General features: G+C 39.6%; 2 protein-coding genes across 2 annotated transcripts; both read left to right on the forward strand.

Moving 5' to 3' along the window:
• Nucleotides 1-212: 212 nt before the first annotated feature.
• On the forward strand, nt 213-2,315 carry slc18a3b (solute carrier family 18 member 3b). The gene has a single exon (XM_065272859.2). The coding sequence runs from the start codon at nt 528-530 to the stop codon at nt 2,070-2,072; it is 1,545 nt and encodes a 514-aa protein (XP_065128931.2). The 5' UTR covers nt 213-527; the 3' UTR covers nt 2,073-2,315.
• Nucleotides 2,316-2,730: 415 nt separating this feature from the next.
• Nucleotides 2,731-10,586, forward strand: LOC135758031 (choline O-acetyltransferase-like). The gene is made up of 15 exons (XM_065272839.2): nt 2,731-2,769; nt 3,325-3,388; nt 3,796-3,987; nt 4,137-4,255; nt 4,893-4,946; nt 5,029-5,203; nt 6,017-6,194; nt 6,462-6,631; nt 6,988-7,088; nt 7,710-7,832; nt 8,310-8,432; nt 8,503-8,644; nt 8,770-8,832; nt 8,905-9,042; nt 9,663-10,586. Exons 1-15 carry the CDS (start codon nt 2,762-2,764, stop codon nt 9,876-9,878), a joined length of 1,866 nt encoding a protein of 621 aa, XP_065128911.2. The 5' UTR covers nt 2,731-2,761; the 3' UTR covers nt 9,879-10,586.
• Nucleotides 10,587-18,859: the final 8,273 nt, after the last annotated feature.

Below are 18,859 nucleotides of genomic sequence, written 5' to 3' on the forward strand. Positions count from 1 at the left end.
TTTAGTTTGTAATCATTCGGAATGATTTTTGTTTGGGTTGAACAGAGGCACGGACTCTTTCATTGCTGAGAGACTTTCGCGTCTTTGATTGGTCAATAAACGTCCAGTTTTCTTCACACTGACTCCAAACTGAAGACTAGACGCCACGCGTCACCGACGCTGGAAGAGAAAACGAGCTGAAGGAATAAATAAGAAGGAAACGATATTGACATATTTGTTCGTTTGTGCAGATGGCCAATCTACACCTGTTGGACAATTGGTGACTGACAAAAGCGCAGTCTCCCGCGCGCATTACGCAAACGTATGTTGGACATTCATTAGACATTGAAATTCAGAATGTAAAACGTATGGTTTTGCTTATAAAGAGAAAGACTACTACATTATTACCTTTTACACAGACCGCGCGCGGCACCAAACCATCTGAGAGGAAAGTTTTTGAGTAAAACCTGCCGCGCGCAACAGTAATGAACTGCTGTAGATGAGCTGTAGACAGCAGGTGTCTTGGGCTAAAGGGGAGTTTAAGCGTCATGGAGTCTGACGGGTCCGCTGGCTTGACTAAATCGGCTGCATTTAAATTGTCTGAAATGGGCGAAAAAAGTAAACAGCTTGGCAGTGCAATGCGCGAGCCTGAGCGACAGAGACGCGTTATTCTAGTGATCGTGTGCATCGCACTTTTGCTGGATAACATGCTTTACATGGTGATCGTTCCCATCATTCCTGATTATCTCACAGATTTAGAAGACGCGCGTGCGGCGCACTTCCATGCCAACTCTACATCGGACAGGGCAAACCACGGGACAAGCAACAGGGGAGATCTAGATGTGCAGATAGGAGTTTTATTCGCATCCAAAGCCATCTTGCAACTCATGGTGAACCCCATATCTGGAACTTTCATTGACCGAGTTGGATACGATATTCCTTTGCTGATCGGCCTTTTGGTGATGTTCGTGTCTACGTGTATATTTGCGTTTGCCGAGAACTACGGGACTCTCTTTGTGGCTCGCAGCCTGCAGGGTCTCGGCTCGGCGTTTGCCGACACGTCGGGAATCGCGATGATAGCGGACAAATACACGGAGGAAGCGGAGAGGAGTCGCGCGCTCGGCATCGCGCTCGCCTTCATCTCCTTTGGCAGTCTCGTGGCACCTCCGTTCGGCGCCGTCCTGTACGAATTCGCGGGTAAACGGGTCCCGTTCATAGTTCTTGCTTCTGTTTGCTTGGCAGACGGAATTTTGCTTTTGACTGTGATCAAACCTTTTTCGAACAGGACGCGAGAAAATATGCCTGTCGGGACCCCAATATGCCGGCTCATGATTGACCCGTATATCGCTGTGGTCGCGGGTGCCCTGACCGTCTGTAACATCCCTCTAGCTTTCCTCGAGCCCACCATAGCTAACTGGATGGAGAGGACCATGAACGCCAGTAAGTGGGAGATGGGGCTTATCTGGTTGCCCGCTTTTCTCCCCCATGTGTTGGGGGTTTACATCACCGTCCGATTGGCGGCAAAGTATCCGAATTTGCAGTGGTTCTATGGCGCTCTCGGTATGCTCATCATAGGAGCGAGTTCATGCACGGTGCCAGCCTGCAGGAACTTCTCCCAGTTAATCTTCCCCCTGTGCGGAATTTGCTTCGGCATCGCTCTCGTTGACACGGCGCTTTTGCCGACTCTGGCCTTCTTGGTGGATGTGCGTCATGTGTCAGTGTATGGAAGCGTTTATGCAATCGCAGACATCTCATACTCTGTCGCTTACGCTATGGGACCGGTCGTTGCAGGTCAGATTGTTCACAACCTGGGCTTTGTTCAGTTAAACCTTGGTATGGGCTTAGTTAACCTGCTTTACGCGCCGGCCTTGCTTTTGCTTCGGCACGTGTGCCAGATAAAGCCGTCTCACTCGGAGAGAAATGTGCTGCTGGAGGAAGGACCCATCGGACTTTATGACACTATTCAAATGGAAGAGCGCAAACTCAAGCGGAAAGGTTTGTGCACTACGAGTAACGCGCGTCTCGTGGACAAGAACGGAATCTCTGAGCGCTCCAAGTCAGAGGAAGACTCGTCCGGACCCGAGTACATTTAACTACCGGGATACAGAGAATCATCTGAAAGTACACACATTTTTTTTTTTTTCATTTAGTGACTCGTTGGACATTCACAGACTACATATGGCAAACATTCAGCTTCTGTTGTGAAATATTAACCCCCCCCCCCATAACTTCATGAAATGTAACTGCTAAACATTATATTCTGTAATTGACATATAAAATATCTCGTTTGGATGTGAGCGACACTTTCGTATATAGTGTGTAGAAAATATGAAGAGATTGAGTAGGCTAAAATGGGTGATATAAATGAAATAAAACCAATATGGATTATACTGGATGTTGCATTTTTATTCTCTTTATTCAATTGCGACCAAATTTTTGCAAATCCAAGATCATTAAAATGCATTTCTATAGTACCAAATCTTAAATAAAAAGCACAGCATTTTGCCTAAAAAGGTTTGTTGTTAAAAAGTATAAGTCTTCACTTCACAGACAAAATGTACAGTTCTTCATACTGAGTGATGGATATAGCGGTTTATTAACAAGCAATTACTCGAGTGTATTGTAAAAAATTGTAAACATGGTCAAAGTAAAAAAAAGAGCCGCAGGACCTTAAAATGATGGGAGGAGTCACGCGAACACATTAGAAAGAGACGCCCGACACGAGAGACATTACTTGTCTGTCTCTCTCTCTCTCTCTCTCTCTCTCATCCAGCGATCACTGATGAACAGGTGAGTAGTCTTTGATTCATTATAACTAGAAAAAAAAAATTATTCAAGTTTTAAAAGCTGCAGTGGTTAATACTCGTGCCATTATTTTCATACAAGAGATTTGCATTTCGGTCATTTAGATTTGTAAAACTCCTACTGCTGTATTTTGGCATTGCTTATTCAATTTCATATTTTTATTGGAGATTTTTCGCTAACTTTATTTTTAACAAACTGTAAACCGCTCCACTGAGTATATTCAATAATATTCTTAAATCTTCATGTATGCGTGCTAGATGAATATATTTAAGCTTTAACTATATTCACTTTTATATCGATCAACTATAGCATTAATGAAGAAGATTTTAAAAGATTTTCTGAAAGAACAAAAGATCGTGAGCAATTCTATGAAAAAGTTTGTAATTTTTGCTTGACAAACCGATTGAAATAAATTACATTTAAATTTTGATTAAAACTTTTCATTCTTACTCCCAACTTTATCCAAGTGTCAAACTCAATTACTAATATTGTTGTGATATTTGTCATGTAAATGTGTTGTTTTCTTGTTCTAATACACAGGTCAAGTGTGCCTGTTGCTCGTTTTTTTGTGCTAGAAGAAACAAACGAGAAACTCGACATGGACGTAAGCGCATAAACATGCTACATATTTTATTACTATTGTTATTGTGACTGATAACCATCAGACCAGTAAACATCAGATAACTTGAACCTTTAATACACAAGGCGCATCTGGCTACATTGCTCTACAGATCCGCGCGCGTGATGAAGTGATGAGTTTGTTTGCTCTCCAAGGTCCTGAAAAAAAGAAAAATTCGGCTACTGTAGGACTGATTTTATTCACTATTGACCTAATGAAAAATAGTATCGTAGTGTGTACTGCATTGTTTGTGGTAGCTTCCTAACTATACATTTCAATTCCATCTTAATCTCAAGAAATATTTCATGAGATGCAGGATTTGCATTTTGTTAAGGTAAATATGGTAGTCTTTATGACATGCATTTTTTTCTGTGTTTTATTCTCTTCATTAGATCTTACCAAAAGTCCCTGTTCCAGACCTGCAGTACACATTGAACATGTACCTGAGGTCTGTGAAACATCTCATTTCAGAAAAGCAGTTCTGGAAAACCCGAGCAACAGTGGAGACGTTTGGCAAACGTGGAGGACTTGGAGAACGACTTCAAAAACTGCTGCTCGAAAGAAGAGATGCCACAGAGAACTGGGTACGAGCACAAACCAGTTAGAACAGCTTCAAACTACACAAATCAATACCACAAAAATCATAATGTAGGCAAAAGACGATTTAACTTCACACCTCAGATGAGTTTCATTAATGATCAGGAAATGAGGCATTTTCCTCCGTTTGTCTCAGGTTTACGACTACTGGCTGGACGATATGTATTTAAGGAACAGACTTTCTCTGCCTGTGAATTCCAGTCCTGCGCTGGTTTTCCCCAGACAATCCTTCACAAACCATGAAGAATTTCTCATGTGAGTAAAGACAGAGCTCAATTCCACCTTAAGGGGGACATTTTACAAGACTTTTTTAAGATGTCAAATAAATCTTTGGTGTCCACAGAGTACATATGTGAAGGAAGTTTTAGCTCAAAATAACGCACACATGATTTATTATAACATCTAAAAATTGACACTTTGTGAGCAAAAATTTGTCATTTCTGGGTGTGTCCTCTAAAATGCAAATAAGCTGATGAAAGACAAACACTGATCACCATAATGGAAACGCAATTGTGCTCTCAACTCAATCTCTCTGCACTAAAAGTCAGTGCCATGGTTAGATGGTGTGCAGATTAAGGGGCTGTATTATTATAATAAAATCCCCTTCTGACATCACAAGGGGATATGTTTTCAAAAAATGCAAAAAGCTTATTTCAAATCACCAATAAGAAGCCGCAGAAGTTTTTGTCTAAGAAAAACTTTGTGAAAAGCATTATACCAGAATTAAATTGTAATGAGGAATGGAAATAAGCAGAGACGAGCAAAGATACAAGATATTAACAGAGATTTCAATGGAAAGATGACGGCAGTATTTAATCTACCTCTGTTTTAAACAAACACACATTTATGATAAAGCATTCCTAAGCTGATGAACGTTGTGTTGTGTTCGCAGGTTTGCAGCACGTCTCATTCTCAGTGTTTTTGAATACAAGACGATGGTAGACAGGTCTGTACTTAAATCATCAGATTACTTGCATCAATTCAACACCATAGACACTGTCCGTCTGAAAGCATTGTGTATGTTGTAGAAACCGTCTGTCGGCGGACATTGCTCACGACCGTCAGTCTTACACTCGGCTTTGTATGAAGCAGTATCAGCGTCTCTTCACCTCGTACAGACGCGCTGGACTCGACAAAGACACGCTGATCGTGACCGACAGCACGTCTGACACTCAGCATGTTATTGTGGCCTGCAAAAATCAGGTAGGTGAGATGCTGAACTTCTCCGTCATAATAATCTGGCAAGGAGGATCTGATTGTTCACTCTAAGAACGGATGGGTTAATTGTTACAAATGTTTTGTTTTGATGCTTTTTTCTTAATTTTGTGTTAAAGTAAGACACAAGTTGTGTTAAAAGTAACACAAAATGTGAGTTTCAGGAGTAACACAGATTTGTAAAACGCATGCAGTGTGTTGTCCATAAACTAACAATGGTGTGTTGTTTTTAACACACCCATTCTAAAAGTGTAGTTCAACAAGAATCCCTAAATAAAAGATAAGAGTGTCTGCGGTCACCTTCGTCTGATCCAAATAATCATCATCATCACAACTGTAGCTCGAGAGCCTTTTAAAATAAAAGCAGGTCCATTGGGGGCCATTGACAGGAGGCCGGTCTCTCTTGCCTACAGACGTCACACTGGGCAAACAGCGTGCTGATATTGAGGTTTCTTTACCTGGAAACGATTCAGGAAGCATCTCTAATGAGGTCCGGTCTGATAACTCGATAAAATCCAATCAGAGATCAGAAGCCGCGGGGCGCCGCTGACACCAGAACTGTTTGTGTTTGTCCCGCTGATAATATGAACGATTGTGCACTTAACCAACAGTAGTGCAGTAACCTACTGTACCATACAACATTAAATCCACACTACAGTAACTGCTTTCTCGTTTCTTATGTTGTGAGGAGTGTTGATCTCTTTGGAAAATAAAGATGAATTTACTGCTGGTAACGGCAAAATACTCACTTTTCCCATCAGTTTAGTTCCTTTCTGTAAATGTCCCATCTTCATGTGACAGTTCTTTGTGCTGAATCTGATGAGCGAGTCCAGTCATCTGAATGAGGCCGAGGTTCAGGCTCAGCTCCTGTGGATCTATGAACAGACACAGAACTCTGAGCAGAAGCAGCCGGCCGTGGGACTGCTGACCTCAGATGGCAGGACGGAGTGGAGCAGAGCCCGAGAGCAGCTGCTACGAGGTCCAAATCAACACAACAGTAAAATGAAAGATTATTTGATAAACTCATGCAAAGAAGGAACAAATGTTCTGGGTGTGGTTTTAAATGTTTTTACAGTTCTTAAAATGAAAAATTGCAATCATTCATTGATGTTTATGTTATTTAGACTTAAAGTAATGGATGAAGAATCACATTACCCATAATGCCGCAGATCTTTCCATCATCAGGTGTGTTTGAGTTCTGACACCGTCATGGATTGATTTCTGTAACGCGTGTCGTGTCAAACAGATCCTGTGAACAGAGAGTCTTTGGAGCTGATCGAGAGCTGCATGTGCATCGTCTGTCTAGATGACCCTGTGGGATTTGAACCCAGCGACGCTAACATGGCGTCCGTGATACTGCACGGAGGGGGTCATGACAAAAATGGGGCAAACCGCTGGTACGACAAACCTCTGCAGGTAAAGCCCAACAAAGCAAAGTCACAGCACTGGTGATCTTTGACTTTATTTTACCCTAGTTCAACGTTTAGAGTCAACTTAAGCTAAGCCAAGTCTACAGGATGTGTTTCTGTGACTCAGATATTATAGCACTGCATTGGCAGTGAAAAGGCCACAGGTTTTTTCCAAGATAAAACACACACATAATGATTTGCTTTGGATGAAATGCATGAATGTAAATATCTGAATTATAGCTAGCTTCCGGTCTATATGATATTCTTGGCAATGCTGTTTGTCTTTACATCTTTAAAGATAAATGAACATCCAACTGATAAAATCACGGTTAACGAGTCAGAAGGGTTTTTTTATTTTCTCAGTTTGTGATCGGTGCGGATGGTGTTTGTGGCATTGTTTGTGAGCACTCACCATTTGAAGGCATCGTCCTGGTGCAATGTGCCGAATATCTCCTGAAACACATGTACGTAAACCAAACATCACAACAGTGCATGTGATCGGGTGACAAGAGACCAGGGGCCGTTTCAGAAAGAAGCTTCAGTGAAAAACTCTTGAGTGTGTTAACCCTGACATAAGAGAAACTCTCAGATCAAGTTCGGTTGAACCTCCTTAATGAAATGAGCCCCAGGTTACACAAACAAAAGCGCTCTACGACGTGACAAAGCTCAATAATTTTCCCAGAGGTTCAGTCTACACTACATACAGCTTGTTTGTAGATGGATGCATTACCACAGTTTCCTCTTATGACTTGAATTAGGGTGATTAAATAAACAAAAATATTCTAGAAAGATTCTTTACCTTTCTATTTATCGCATCCGTGTCATTACACATAAACACAATCTGTATTTTATATCACTACCTTTAGACATTAATACTATATAATACAATATTATAATTATGTTCTGTATTATTGCTATAACGTTATGATCAATATACAGAGCGCACATTTCTTACATTGTATCCAGCTGTTGAATCTGTTCTGCCATAAGTTGAGCACCGTTACAAATTGTGGCTTTAATAAATAAAAATATTCAAGCACTTGTTTGACTATAAAAAAATTTGATCTGGCATCTCTCACTTGCAGGCACAGTAGCTCGTGTAAACTGAGCTCAGGGTGCTCTGAATGTCCCAATCCACGTAGATTATTGTGGAGATGCTCACCTCAGATTCAGGACATGTTGACTTCAGCAGGAGATCATCTCCAGCAGTGAGACTCATCACACACAGAGACACACAGACTCACACACACACGCACACACACACACACACACACACACACATTCTGGTTTCCATGTTTTGTGGGGACATTCCATAGTCGTAATGCATTTTATACCATACAAACGTTATATTCTATTCCCCCATTCCCTAACCCCAACCATCACAGAAACCCTTCTCCTACTTCACATTTTTAAGAAACATCATTTTGTTTGATTTATAAGCTTGTTTCCTCATGGGGACATCAAAATGTCTCCACAAGGTCATAAAAATACTGGTATTCCTATTTTGTCCCCACAACGTGGTAATTACCAGGTACACACACACATACACACAGTTTTATAAGCTGTTCAGTTTACGAAGACCTTCTTTCTCCTAATATTTAAAAAATTAAGCGGTGAAAATAAAAACGTAACATTTAAAAAAAATCTTAACATCAGTTCTTCGCCTTTGCTTTGATCCTCCCCAGACTTGTAAGGAATCTAGACCTGAAAGTTTTTACATTTAAACTTTATGGGAAGGAGTTTATCAAACAGCAGAAGATGAGTCCTGATGCTTACATACAAGTGTCTCTTCAGCTGGCCATTTACAGGTGAGCAGAATTGCTCTTCTCTGGAGCTACAAAAATCTTCAAGATTTGGCCACGTTGTGTTTTTGTTCAGATGTTACAGAAAGCTTGTGGCCACCTATGAGAGCGCATCACTGCGACGTTTCCGCGAGGGCCGTGTGGACAACATCCGCTCCGCGACTCCCGAGGCTCTTGACTTTGCAAAGGCCATGACTGATGACACGACATCCACTCAGGTTTCAACATTTTTTTCCTCTCCGCCCTTCATGCACGACTGCGTGAAATGAGCAAGCACACAACATCTGCTCTTAAACTCACACGTTCCCATTCGCTTTAACCGCGTCTCGTGTCCCACATTCAGGACACAGAAAAGATGAAGATACTGCAAACTGCTGTGGACGCTCAGACACGAATCACAGCTCTGGTGAGAGACGACAAACCTCGCTCCCTTTACGCTTGTGTCAATTTAATGACCATTTGTCCGATCTGTCTGCAGGTCATTGCAGGAATGGGCACAGACAATCACTTATTGGGACTGCGTGAAATGGCCAACACTATAAAAATACAGACACCAGAGATTTTCACTGATGAAACATATCAAATCAGTAACAACTTCATCCTGTCAACCAGTCAGGTAACACCAGCCTGTTATATACACAATACCTATCACAAAGTATAAACCCTCACATGTTAAGATTTGAAGTTGAGGAAGTGGATACATCTATTTTACGGCTAACCTAACCTTAAGCCTAACTATTAAAAAAGTACGTACATTGATATTAAAGCAACACTATGTAGTTTCCATGTAAAAATGACTTACAGCTCCCCCATGTGGTTGAAAAGCGCAACAGTGCCTGGTATCAGACACTCTTCTGCAGGCAGGGGGAGGGGCGGGGCGGTGTGCTCTACCCTCCACCGCCACTTTCAGAGTGTGCTTGTAGCAGCTAGGAGGTTGCTCAGGTTGCAGCAACAGTACAATTTGTCCAGTTAAAAGTTGTTCTATCACTGAAATAATTTTAGAGACATTATTTAAAGGTAAAAAAAAACTACATAGTGTTGCTTTAAGAGCTTTTGAATTGCTCGTTTGAATACATGAAGAAAACAATGTAGGAAATTGTACATTATGCAGCTCAGACTATGATGAATGTATATAACAGTGCTGTATAGTAATGCCTATCAAGATCTCATTGTAAATGAATTTAATAGATGAAGTGTTATGTTCAGATACAGTACTGTATGTATTTGTCCCTCCAGGTTCCCACCGCAGCTGAGATGTTTTGTTGCTATGGTCCAGTGGTTCCTGATGGTTACGGTGTTTGTTATAACCCACAGTCTGATCGCATTCTGTTCTGCGTGTCAAGCTTTAGAGAGAGTAAACGTACCTGTTCAGATGCGTTTGTGAGGGCGCTGGATCAGGGCCTTCTGGACATGAGAGATATAATGCTTCCTAAAAGTTCTGGTTTACATTAAAGTTCATCAGCTTATAAAACAATTCAAATTTAACCTTAAAGACACATCACACACAGTATACTGTGCATATTCTGAACATTTGGATTGTATGTGGATGTCATGCTAGACAACATTGTTGAATATATTAACTATATTATGCTAATGCTACAATCATTAGACAAGAATTAAAGCCGATGAGTTCTGTAGAAGTTGAATAAATCTACACCATGACAACAAAAAAGTCAGGTAATCCAAAAATACAGATGTAATATATACATTTGACCTTGTTTTAAACTATTGTAATCAATAACTGTATGTGGACATGTATGTGAATCCAGTTATAAGTGTAGACCATTCAGAAAGATTGTATGCCGTTTCCAAACAAAAACGAACTGAGAGTTCAATAAGTGTGAAATGTTTTGAGGTTGTAGACTGTGAAATAATCTACACAAGAGTAACTCTCTTAATGTTGTCATATACTGTATTTAAAGTCATCTTGCTTGATATTTAAAATGTTAATGTAATTTATTTATGTCTACTCGATTCACTGTTTATTGTAAGCCTGACTGTATTTGATATGCCAAAACATTCATATATTTGAGCAGACATGACCCATTTTCTACAGTAAACACAGTCACTGTGTTACATGTTTTGTTAATGTGATTTGAAACACAATGAACTTTATTCTATGAAGTATTTATTAAAACTGTGATGGTTGTGTGGCTGGGAGTTGTGCTGCATTTGAAAATCAGAAAACATGCCTAATCCTAAGTGCAATAAAATGTACATAGCATGTGTTAAATCAGTGTTATATTAACCACCAACATTAAACTTACTGTCTGAAATGAATCTACCTTCACAATAACTATACAATACACCAAGGGCGTAGGTTTGATTCTGGCATTGGTGGGGACATAAATAAAATGGTCGGACTGCAAAAACTGTTTATCACCGTTTACTTGACATATAACTCAGTATGCACTTTACTCAGTGACATCTGACTCGCCACCCCCGGTGCCATCCCAAATTTAATTTACTATAATAAACAATTCCTAATTTATGTCCTAGAGCCTAATAAACAGTAACTGTTTAAGTCTTTGTCAAAAAAAAAAAAGAAAATCACATTGTAACATATATGAATTCATATTAACTTTATATCATTGAAGAATATGCAATTAATATTTAATTCTTAATTTAATTTTGCCAAAAAATCCCAGTGTTGAAGTAGGTATGTATATCATGCTGTTTCCTGAACAACATTTATTAACGTTTCTGTAGTTCACATTAAATCTTCTTTTCATTAACAGACAGTTATTAAAAAAAATTGTTTAAGTTTAAAATGCAACCTTACATTATGTCTACATCTGTGCAAGTAATGATCACAGTGCAGTAATGTAAAGTATTCAGCAATCATGACATGAATTCATGTTTTTACCATGTTGGGGTTATTTTCTTTCATGGATTAGGGACCCCCTAAATAACCTTGCCACCCCATTTATAAAAGGTTGACACAAGTTTGCAACTCCTCAGGTTAACATGGGATTGTCGTGTATTGGTGAAAACACTGTCCTTGAATTGTTATGTGACACAACTTTTTGTGCATGAAACAGTTAAAGTGGATATAATAATACTTTGCAGAGTACGAAAGCTGTTAACCGTTTGTGTACCACATAGAGAGTTATTTTTACAGAACGGGATTGGAAAAGATTTCTAATCTCATTTAAAGCTATGGTCTACGATTTCAAAGATTGTTCATTATTAATAAACTCGTTTAGATGCTGGTTATGGTTCTACAGTAAAATCCTAACAATATGAAGAGAAAAAAGAATTTAAAAAATCCATTCAGTCTATTGGGTGTACGGCGGCAGATAAATTGACCAATGTAAACTTTCCGGCCGGACAGCTTACATTGGTTAACTGCTCTCATCAAATCCCGATACACTTGAAAATCCACCTCGCGATCGCATCTCCACCCCATCGCACACCACCCCGCCCCTCTCGTGCCTGCGACATGAAATTTGTGTCAGTGTATGTTAGCTAGCGAAGCAGCAACATCTCACTAATGGAAAAAAATCTTGAAGCTCAGGAGGGGAAACGTATGCCAAACGTTGTTGTGAATGTAAATAACGTCAATTGCAATCATAATTGTAATTGTTCATTCCTTCAAGGCTTTATGTGTTTACTGCTCGGTAAATCTCTGTTCTGATGTTTACTACCAGTGTTCAAAGCTTGAATGAGTGACGTTGTTCAGTTCGTTTCCCGGTGGGAGGGATCAGGTAGCACAGAGGGGCGGGATGAGTTTTTTAAAACTTACTAACCGTCTCAGGCTTTCTCAACCGATTTTCAACATCGTAGACTACAGCTTTAAATGATTCCTGAAAAACTATATAATAAGTATAAAATAGAAAACACAAGAATAAGACGGACATCAGTGTTCATATATAAATACAGATTAATGTTTGGTCAAAATTATAGGGACAATTCAGTCTTCCCTAAATATTGGTAGGGACATGTCCCTAGCGTCCCACCCTAAATCTACGCCCATGCAATACACATCTTGTTCCTCGCCTCCTCGTGATCCAGTTAGACAGCAGAGGGGTCCTTTAAAGTGCCCATCTTATGACTGCTTTTTACAAGTTAAATAGGTGTATGAGTTCCATAAAATATGTTTCAAAAGTTGTTTGCTCGAAATAGCTTGTAGGAAAAGATTGTTACCCATCTCTAGTAGCCTCTATTTCAGTGGATTTCAGATTGTGGCATTTTGAGGTGATCATTACATATTTATGAGCTACTGCTCCTTTGATCACGCCCCACTACTAACGTCATGTGCGCATGCTCAATGTTATCGGGAGCAGTGCAGACTGTATTATTATTTTATAGATTTTATATTATTATTAACGGTTTATGTATTGCCAACAGACAAATCAAGCAGAAAAGATTTTTCGTTTTCCCTGGACAATGCTAACATATTCCCATTATAAAACATTTTCAAACACATTATTTTCGCAAATTACAGAAATTAAGACCCAGCGGGGGATGTATACTGCTTGTGGACAGAATGCTAATTGCTAGAAGCTAGCAGGAGGTCCGGACCCTATCTTGGGAAAGTGATAAGAGACTTGGGGGTACGTTAGCCTTGTCGGAAAAGCCGGGTCGGTAAGGCCCGGTCCTGGTTAGTTTGGCAAAACACTATTACTTAGTATGTTCATGTAGAATTGTAAAACATAATTCAAACGGAATGTGACGAAAAGGCTAGTTACGTCACAACAGAGCTGATTTTCACATGGTGCAATCTGAGACTCAAGGCAAAGGACATTCAGAAACCTGTATCTCACTCAAAACAGCATGGATGGATTTTTTCCAAGTTTGTATGCGTGTGGAAGCACCAGAGACACAAAATAACACCCCAAAACCCAGAAAAAGTGAGTTTTTCATAATATGGGCACTTTAAAGGAGCATTTCAACTGTAGAAACATTAATCTTTATTAAAAGTGTGTTTTATTTGTAGTCGAAAGGTAACATACATATAGAATTTGGTGCCTATTTGACCAAGAAAAGGGGTGTTTGTAGTCTCACCCCCTCAACAAAGATATTGGACTTCAAGCTTTCAGTGATGCAAAATGGTGATTTTTACATCACTGAAAGAAGGAAGTGCAACACTGAAATCTGTATTTCTCCTGTCTCAGGCGAAACTGAGGAAATGATGCATAACCATTTCAAAACATGACTGGGGTTCTAACTATACAAAGATTAATGCAAATGGGTGAAGAGTCCCTTTAAGGTGGCGGAGCACAATCTTTCTCCAAACACAGACTGGAGGAGTAAAGAAGAAAAAAGAAAGATCAATCATTATATGGAAACGTTTAAAGCAACGCATCACAATACAAGAAGACAGTCTTGAAATGAAATTAGATTCTGTCTGGTTATATTCAACATGCTTAGCACTAAATAGTTTTCTTCGGGTGAAGCGAGTGTTGAGGTTACTACTAAAATTTGATGTTTCTATGAGGAAAGTCAGGTTTTGTATCAGGCCTGATCATTCTGTTATCAGGGTCCTTTGATAAGAGGAACTCATTCCTTTGCTGGCTGTACAGCATGAGGGCCCTGGGTAAAATTAATCTTACGTCAATCCACACTTTTCTATAATAAATGAATATATTATAGTTAGTCAACAATGTCAAAGTGATTATATGATTGACTTAGGCGGCTCACGTTGACTTTTAGGCCTACAGCAGTGATGCATTTGCCATTGTTAGATGTAATATGATATATAATCTATATATAAATACATAGATATTTTATTTATATTCCACTGAATGAAAATATATTAATAAACACTTGCCCCCATTTTTCATGAGCTGAAATCAAAGATCTAAGAATTTTTCTTTGTACACAAAAGGCCGATTTCTTTCTAAATCTGTTTCCACCTGACAGGTGTGGCCTATCAAGATGCTGATTAGACAGTATTCTTATTGCACAGGCGTGCCTTAGGCTGACCACAATAAAAGGCCAGGTTTTACTGTATTGGGCTAGGTCCGAAAACCAGTCAGTATCTGGTATGACCACAATTTGCCTTATGTCTAATCTCCTTCACATAGAGTTAATCAGGTTGTTAATTGCAGCCTGTGGAAATTTTTTGTTTTTACAGACAGCCTATCAAAAATCACTCTTGCAAGGTCACATGCCATGAAGTTTAAGACGTGTGTTCGACTTCATGCGCTTCCGCAAGAATTGACAGGCGGATGACGTCAAAGTACCACCAGAGCGAGTCGAAATTAGACTTCTCCGTACGGTTTCTTGAAATCGCTCCTGCGGTACTTTGACATACCATTCGAGGTATAGAGTACCTTAGATCAGTACTGTATGAATGTTTCCTGGGAATCAAACCCACGGCCATTGCACTGTTAACACAATACTGTGTACCAGACCTGAGCTACAGGAAGGCTGTAGACCTGCCATTGTTGTTTCTGTGCACAATATAGGTTGCCTGTAAATGGTCTGTGGATGTGTTAACCAAAGATGACAATTTCTTTATATGAACCCTTAACAATTATTCATAAATGTATCAATAACAAACATGGGAAGCACTCTTATCAGGGTTAGATTTAAAAATGAACCCATTCCTTTGAGTCACATGGAATATTAGTATTCAGTTTCTGACATTTTGAAAGAGAAAATGTTTGCAAAGATAACTGCATTTTCTTCCTTCTCTAATTTCTCATTGTTAAGATCTTTCAATTGAAGAGACGAGAAGAAGAATGGTTTATTATAAAGTGCTTCTCATAATGACCACACAGGCATTTCTAAGGGAAATGTCAGTCCCTGTCTTCCTCAAAGACTCGCGGTACAGATCTAATTGGCTGAGGAACAGAGTCGCTTCGTCTAATGATTGTGATAACATGACAGTCTGAAGAAGGACAGAGTCATCCGAGTCAGCGAGTGTGTGGCCATACAGTGTCCTCCTCTAACAAAAGCCGAAAAGCAAAGCTGTTGATTTTTTTCGTTTAAAAACGCTCAGTGAGTTTCTTGAATCATCTCCATTCCTATATTAAAGATCTAAAGGATAAGAGTTTAGTTTTCTTCAGTGCCTTCCAGACAACTCAGAACTCTACTGAAATGCCAGACAATCGATCAACCCAATTCAGGTGCATTTCTAAGATCACCCACTATTGAATAACTTTTAAGCATTTTATTTGTTTATACAGAAATACATAAAAATGCAATATCATGATAGAATGACATCGACATTTAGATAAAGTGATTGTGCTTTTGCATTTCATTCATTTTCCTTCTTAATGTTCAGATTTGACTGTGACTTTAGATCAACTGGAAAGGTCCGAGTGTGGATGTGGGACAGAGCTATTCCCACCCGTAACCTTCAATGATGACATCATTCTGCTATAATAATCATAATTCGTTACATTTATATAGCACTCAAAGCGGCTTACATATGAAAGGGAGATTCTTTTCAACCATCACCAATGTGCAGCATCCACCTTTGCATTCACCTTTGGGGGTAGCGTTCAGCCGCTGCTTGTTTCACACTGCACGAAGGAAATGTCAACAGGAGGGTTTCACACGGCATGACTTTACCATAGGAAGAATAGCCGACAACTTTGTCCCGGTCCCCAAACTAAGTCTCACAACCATACGCACGCGAGAAGTGACAAGGAAACAACGCGAGGTCCCACGTGCTGGCTATGACATCATTGCAACAACTGCATAAGCCAAGAAATGTCACCAACAATATCCTTTGACCTTTAACTCAAGAATGATAAACAATTAATAAATAAATCAAGTGTTTTTTTTAAGATGAAATGACATTATTGACATGCACATTAAGTACATGCACCGTTTATCATAGAAATGCATTAAATCAATGCTGAGCTACTTTAGTTCAAGGCTGTTAGAGCTAAAGGTCAGTTTTCATCCGGCCTGCTTGTCTGTTGCTTTATAGCTAAAGCGAGCGAGCAGCTTCAACTGCTTCTAAAATGTAATAATGAGTGTATTTTCAGTCTTTATTTTTACCAGTAAGATCTGAGGACACAATATTTGTTCCAGGTTTTACACGCATCATCCACAAATTCATGAAAGCATTTGCTTTAGATGACAAACCACATGCAGACCGGAGGTACGACCAGAAAATCTGATGATTTTTGGATCAATAAGCAATTAAAGTTGATTTAGTGACGTTTCAGCCCCACAGGTTTGATTTATGACGACAAAGTCCAGCTCAAACAGAAGCTCCAGGCTCAAGGTTTAAGTGCCTGATGTTGTCCTAAAAGTTTTTTGGACTAGAGAGACATCGCGTCACATCTTTATTTACATCTGGTTCCATCATTCCATTATTACTTCTGAATCAAAACTATACCCCGAAAGAAAAATACATTTTGATATTATGAAAAATACATTAATAAATTAATTCAGAAAACCATGAAATTCCAAAAGGTTCACATAATTTTTCTTAACACTGTATAATATAAACACATTTTTAATGTTTTTCTTTTAAATAGATCTAATGAAAGCAGTTTATGTTTTTAGCTGAAGGGACTCACATTTACACTCACACAATCTGAATTCATGAAAAAGTTAACAGCCATTAGAATCTCAGATTCATCTTTGAGGCCTTCGCCGTCTCTCGGGTTAAACTATGTCTATCTGTCTAATGCAGGGATGGTCAACTTCGGTCCTGGAAAGCCGGTGTCCTGCAGAGTTTAGCTCCAACTTGCCTCAGCATACCTGCCTAAAAGTTTCTAGTATACCTAGTAAGACCTTTATTGGCTGCATCAGGTGTTAAATAATGGTTGGAGCTAAACTCTGCAGGACACCGGCCCTCCAGAACCGAAGTTGCCCATCCCTGGTCTAATAAAAGAAACCATGCATGTTGTCTCAAGGCTATCAAGCAAAGAAAAACATGAATCAGTACAAATATGAGACAAATTACTAAGTAATACAATTCATGACATACAGTACAAACATCTGACATTAAACAAGAGCCAATGTGACTTCTGCAGTGAGTTTTACAACCTTGACTGTGTCTGCAGAAACTTTTGTAATCTGATTTACTTCATCTGAAATTAACATTACACCGATTTCTTCATAATCTACATCTTCTTGCGGTTAGGAATCAACAGACAATCAACAGTCATCCACTAAAACTTAAGAAATACTAAGCCATCTAAGTCAGTCACCTCAGGATTTTAAAAATATTTACATTTCTGTTCCTCTCAACGCACTGACGGGTTCATATTCTACCACTTTACCCATTTGACAACTTTGTAATGAGGCGCTCAAGGGGCTTTAAGACCCCAAAGGTCCTCTCAATAGAGTTGGGAAAGGGCTGATCGCTGGGCTGCACTGTGAGGCCTTTAGGGTTATGTTTCTCTTCCCTGAAGAAACGAGGTTGACACTTGGTCGCAGGCCCAGATTGGCCACGAGGGCCGGATTGAAGGTTGCTTTCCTTATGCTGCCAGCACTTATCCAGCCTCACTCGTGTAATTTGCAGGCACCACCACTTTATGTCCAAGTTGATTGTGTCCTGACTCCGGACCACTTATTGGAAGAATTCTTGCATTAGGGTCCATTAAAATGTAAATCCATGTAAAACACAAGGACGCCCCGCTTTGTTTTAGTGCAATCAGTTCAGACCCAGCATAGTGCTCATTCAGTAAATGCATAACTAAACAGATGTGTTTTGAGTCTGGATTTAAATGTGACTACTGTTGGAGCACATCTGATCTCTTCTGGAAGCTGGTTCCAGCTGTGACTGGCATAATAGCTAAAAGCTGACTCTCCTTGCTTTGAGTGAACCCTTGGTATTTCTAGCTGATGTGATCCTAATGATCTGTTGGGTTTATATTCAATGAGCATATCTGCAATGTATTAAGGTCCTAGTCCATTGAGTGATTTATATACCATTAATAATACTTTAAAATCAATCCTAAATGTAACTGGTAGCCAGTGTAGAAACCTGAGGACTGGTGTGATATGTTCATATTTTCTGGTTTTGCTCAGAATCCTGGCAGCAGCGTTCTGAATGAGCTGGAGCTGTCTAATGGTCTTTTTGGGAAGGCCAGTGAGGAGGCCATTACAATAATTCACCCTGCTGGTGATGAAAGCATGCACAAGTTTCTCTAAGTCTTGTCTGGAAACAAAGTGTCTAATTCTTGCGACCTTTTTGAGGTGATAATATGCTGATTTAGTTATTGCTTTGACATGACTACTGAAACTAAGGTCAGACTACAGAATCACACCAAGATTCCTGACTTGATTTTTAGTTGTTTGACCCCTAGCGTCAAGGTATGCATTCACCTTGAGAACTTCATCTTTATTTCCAAACGCAATGACTTCAGTTTTCTCTTTGTTTAACTGAAGATAGTTTTGGCACATTCAACTGTTAACCTCATTAATGCATTTGCCCAGGGAGTCAATGGGGCTGTAGTCGTTAGGGGATAGAGTTAAGTAGATCTGAGTGTCGTCTGCATAACTGTGGTAGGCAATTT

The sequence above is a fragment of the Paramisgurnus dabryanus genome, chromosome 1, assembly GCF_030506205.2.
Source record: "Paramisgurnus dabryanus chromosome 1, PD_genome_1.1, whole genome shotgun sequence".
NCBI classification, from domain to species: Eukaryota; Metazoa; Chordata; class Actinopteri; order Cypriniformes; family Cobitidae; genus Paramisgurnus; species Paramisgurnus dabryanus.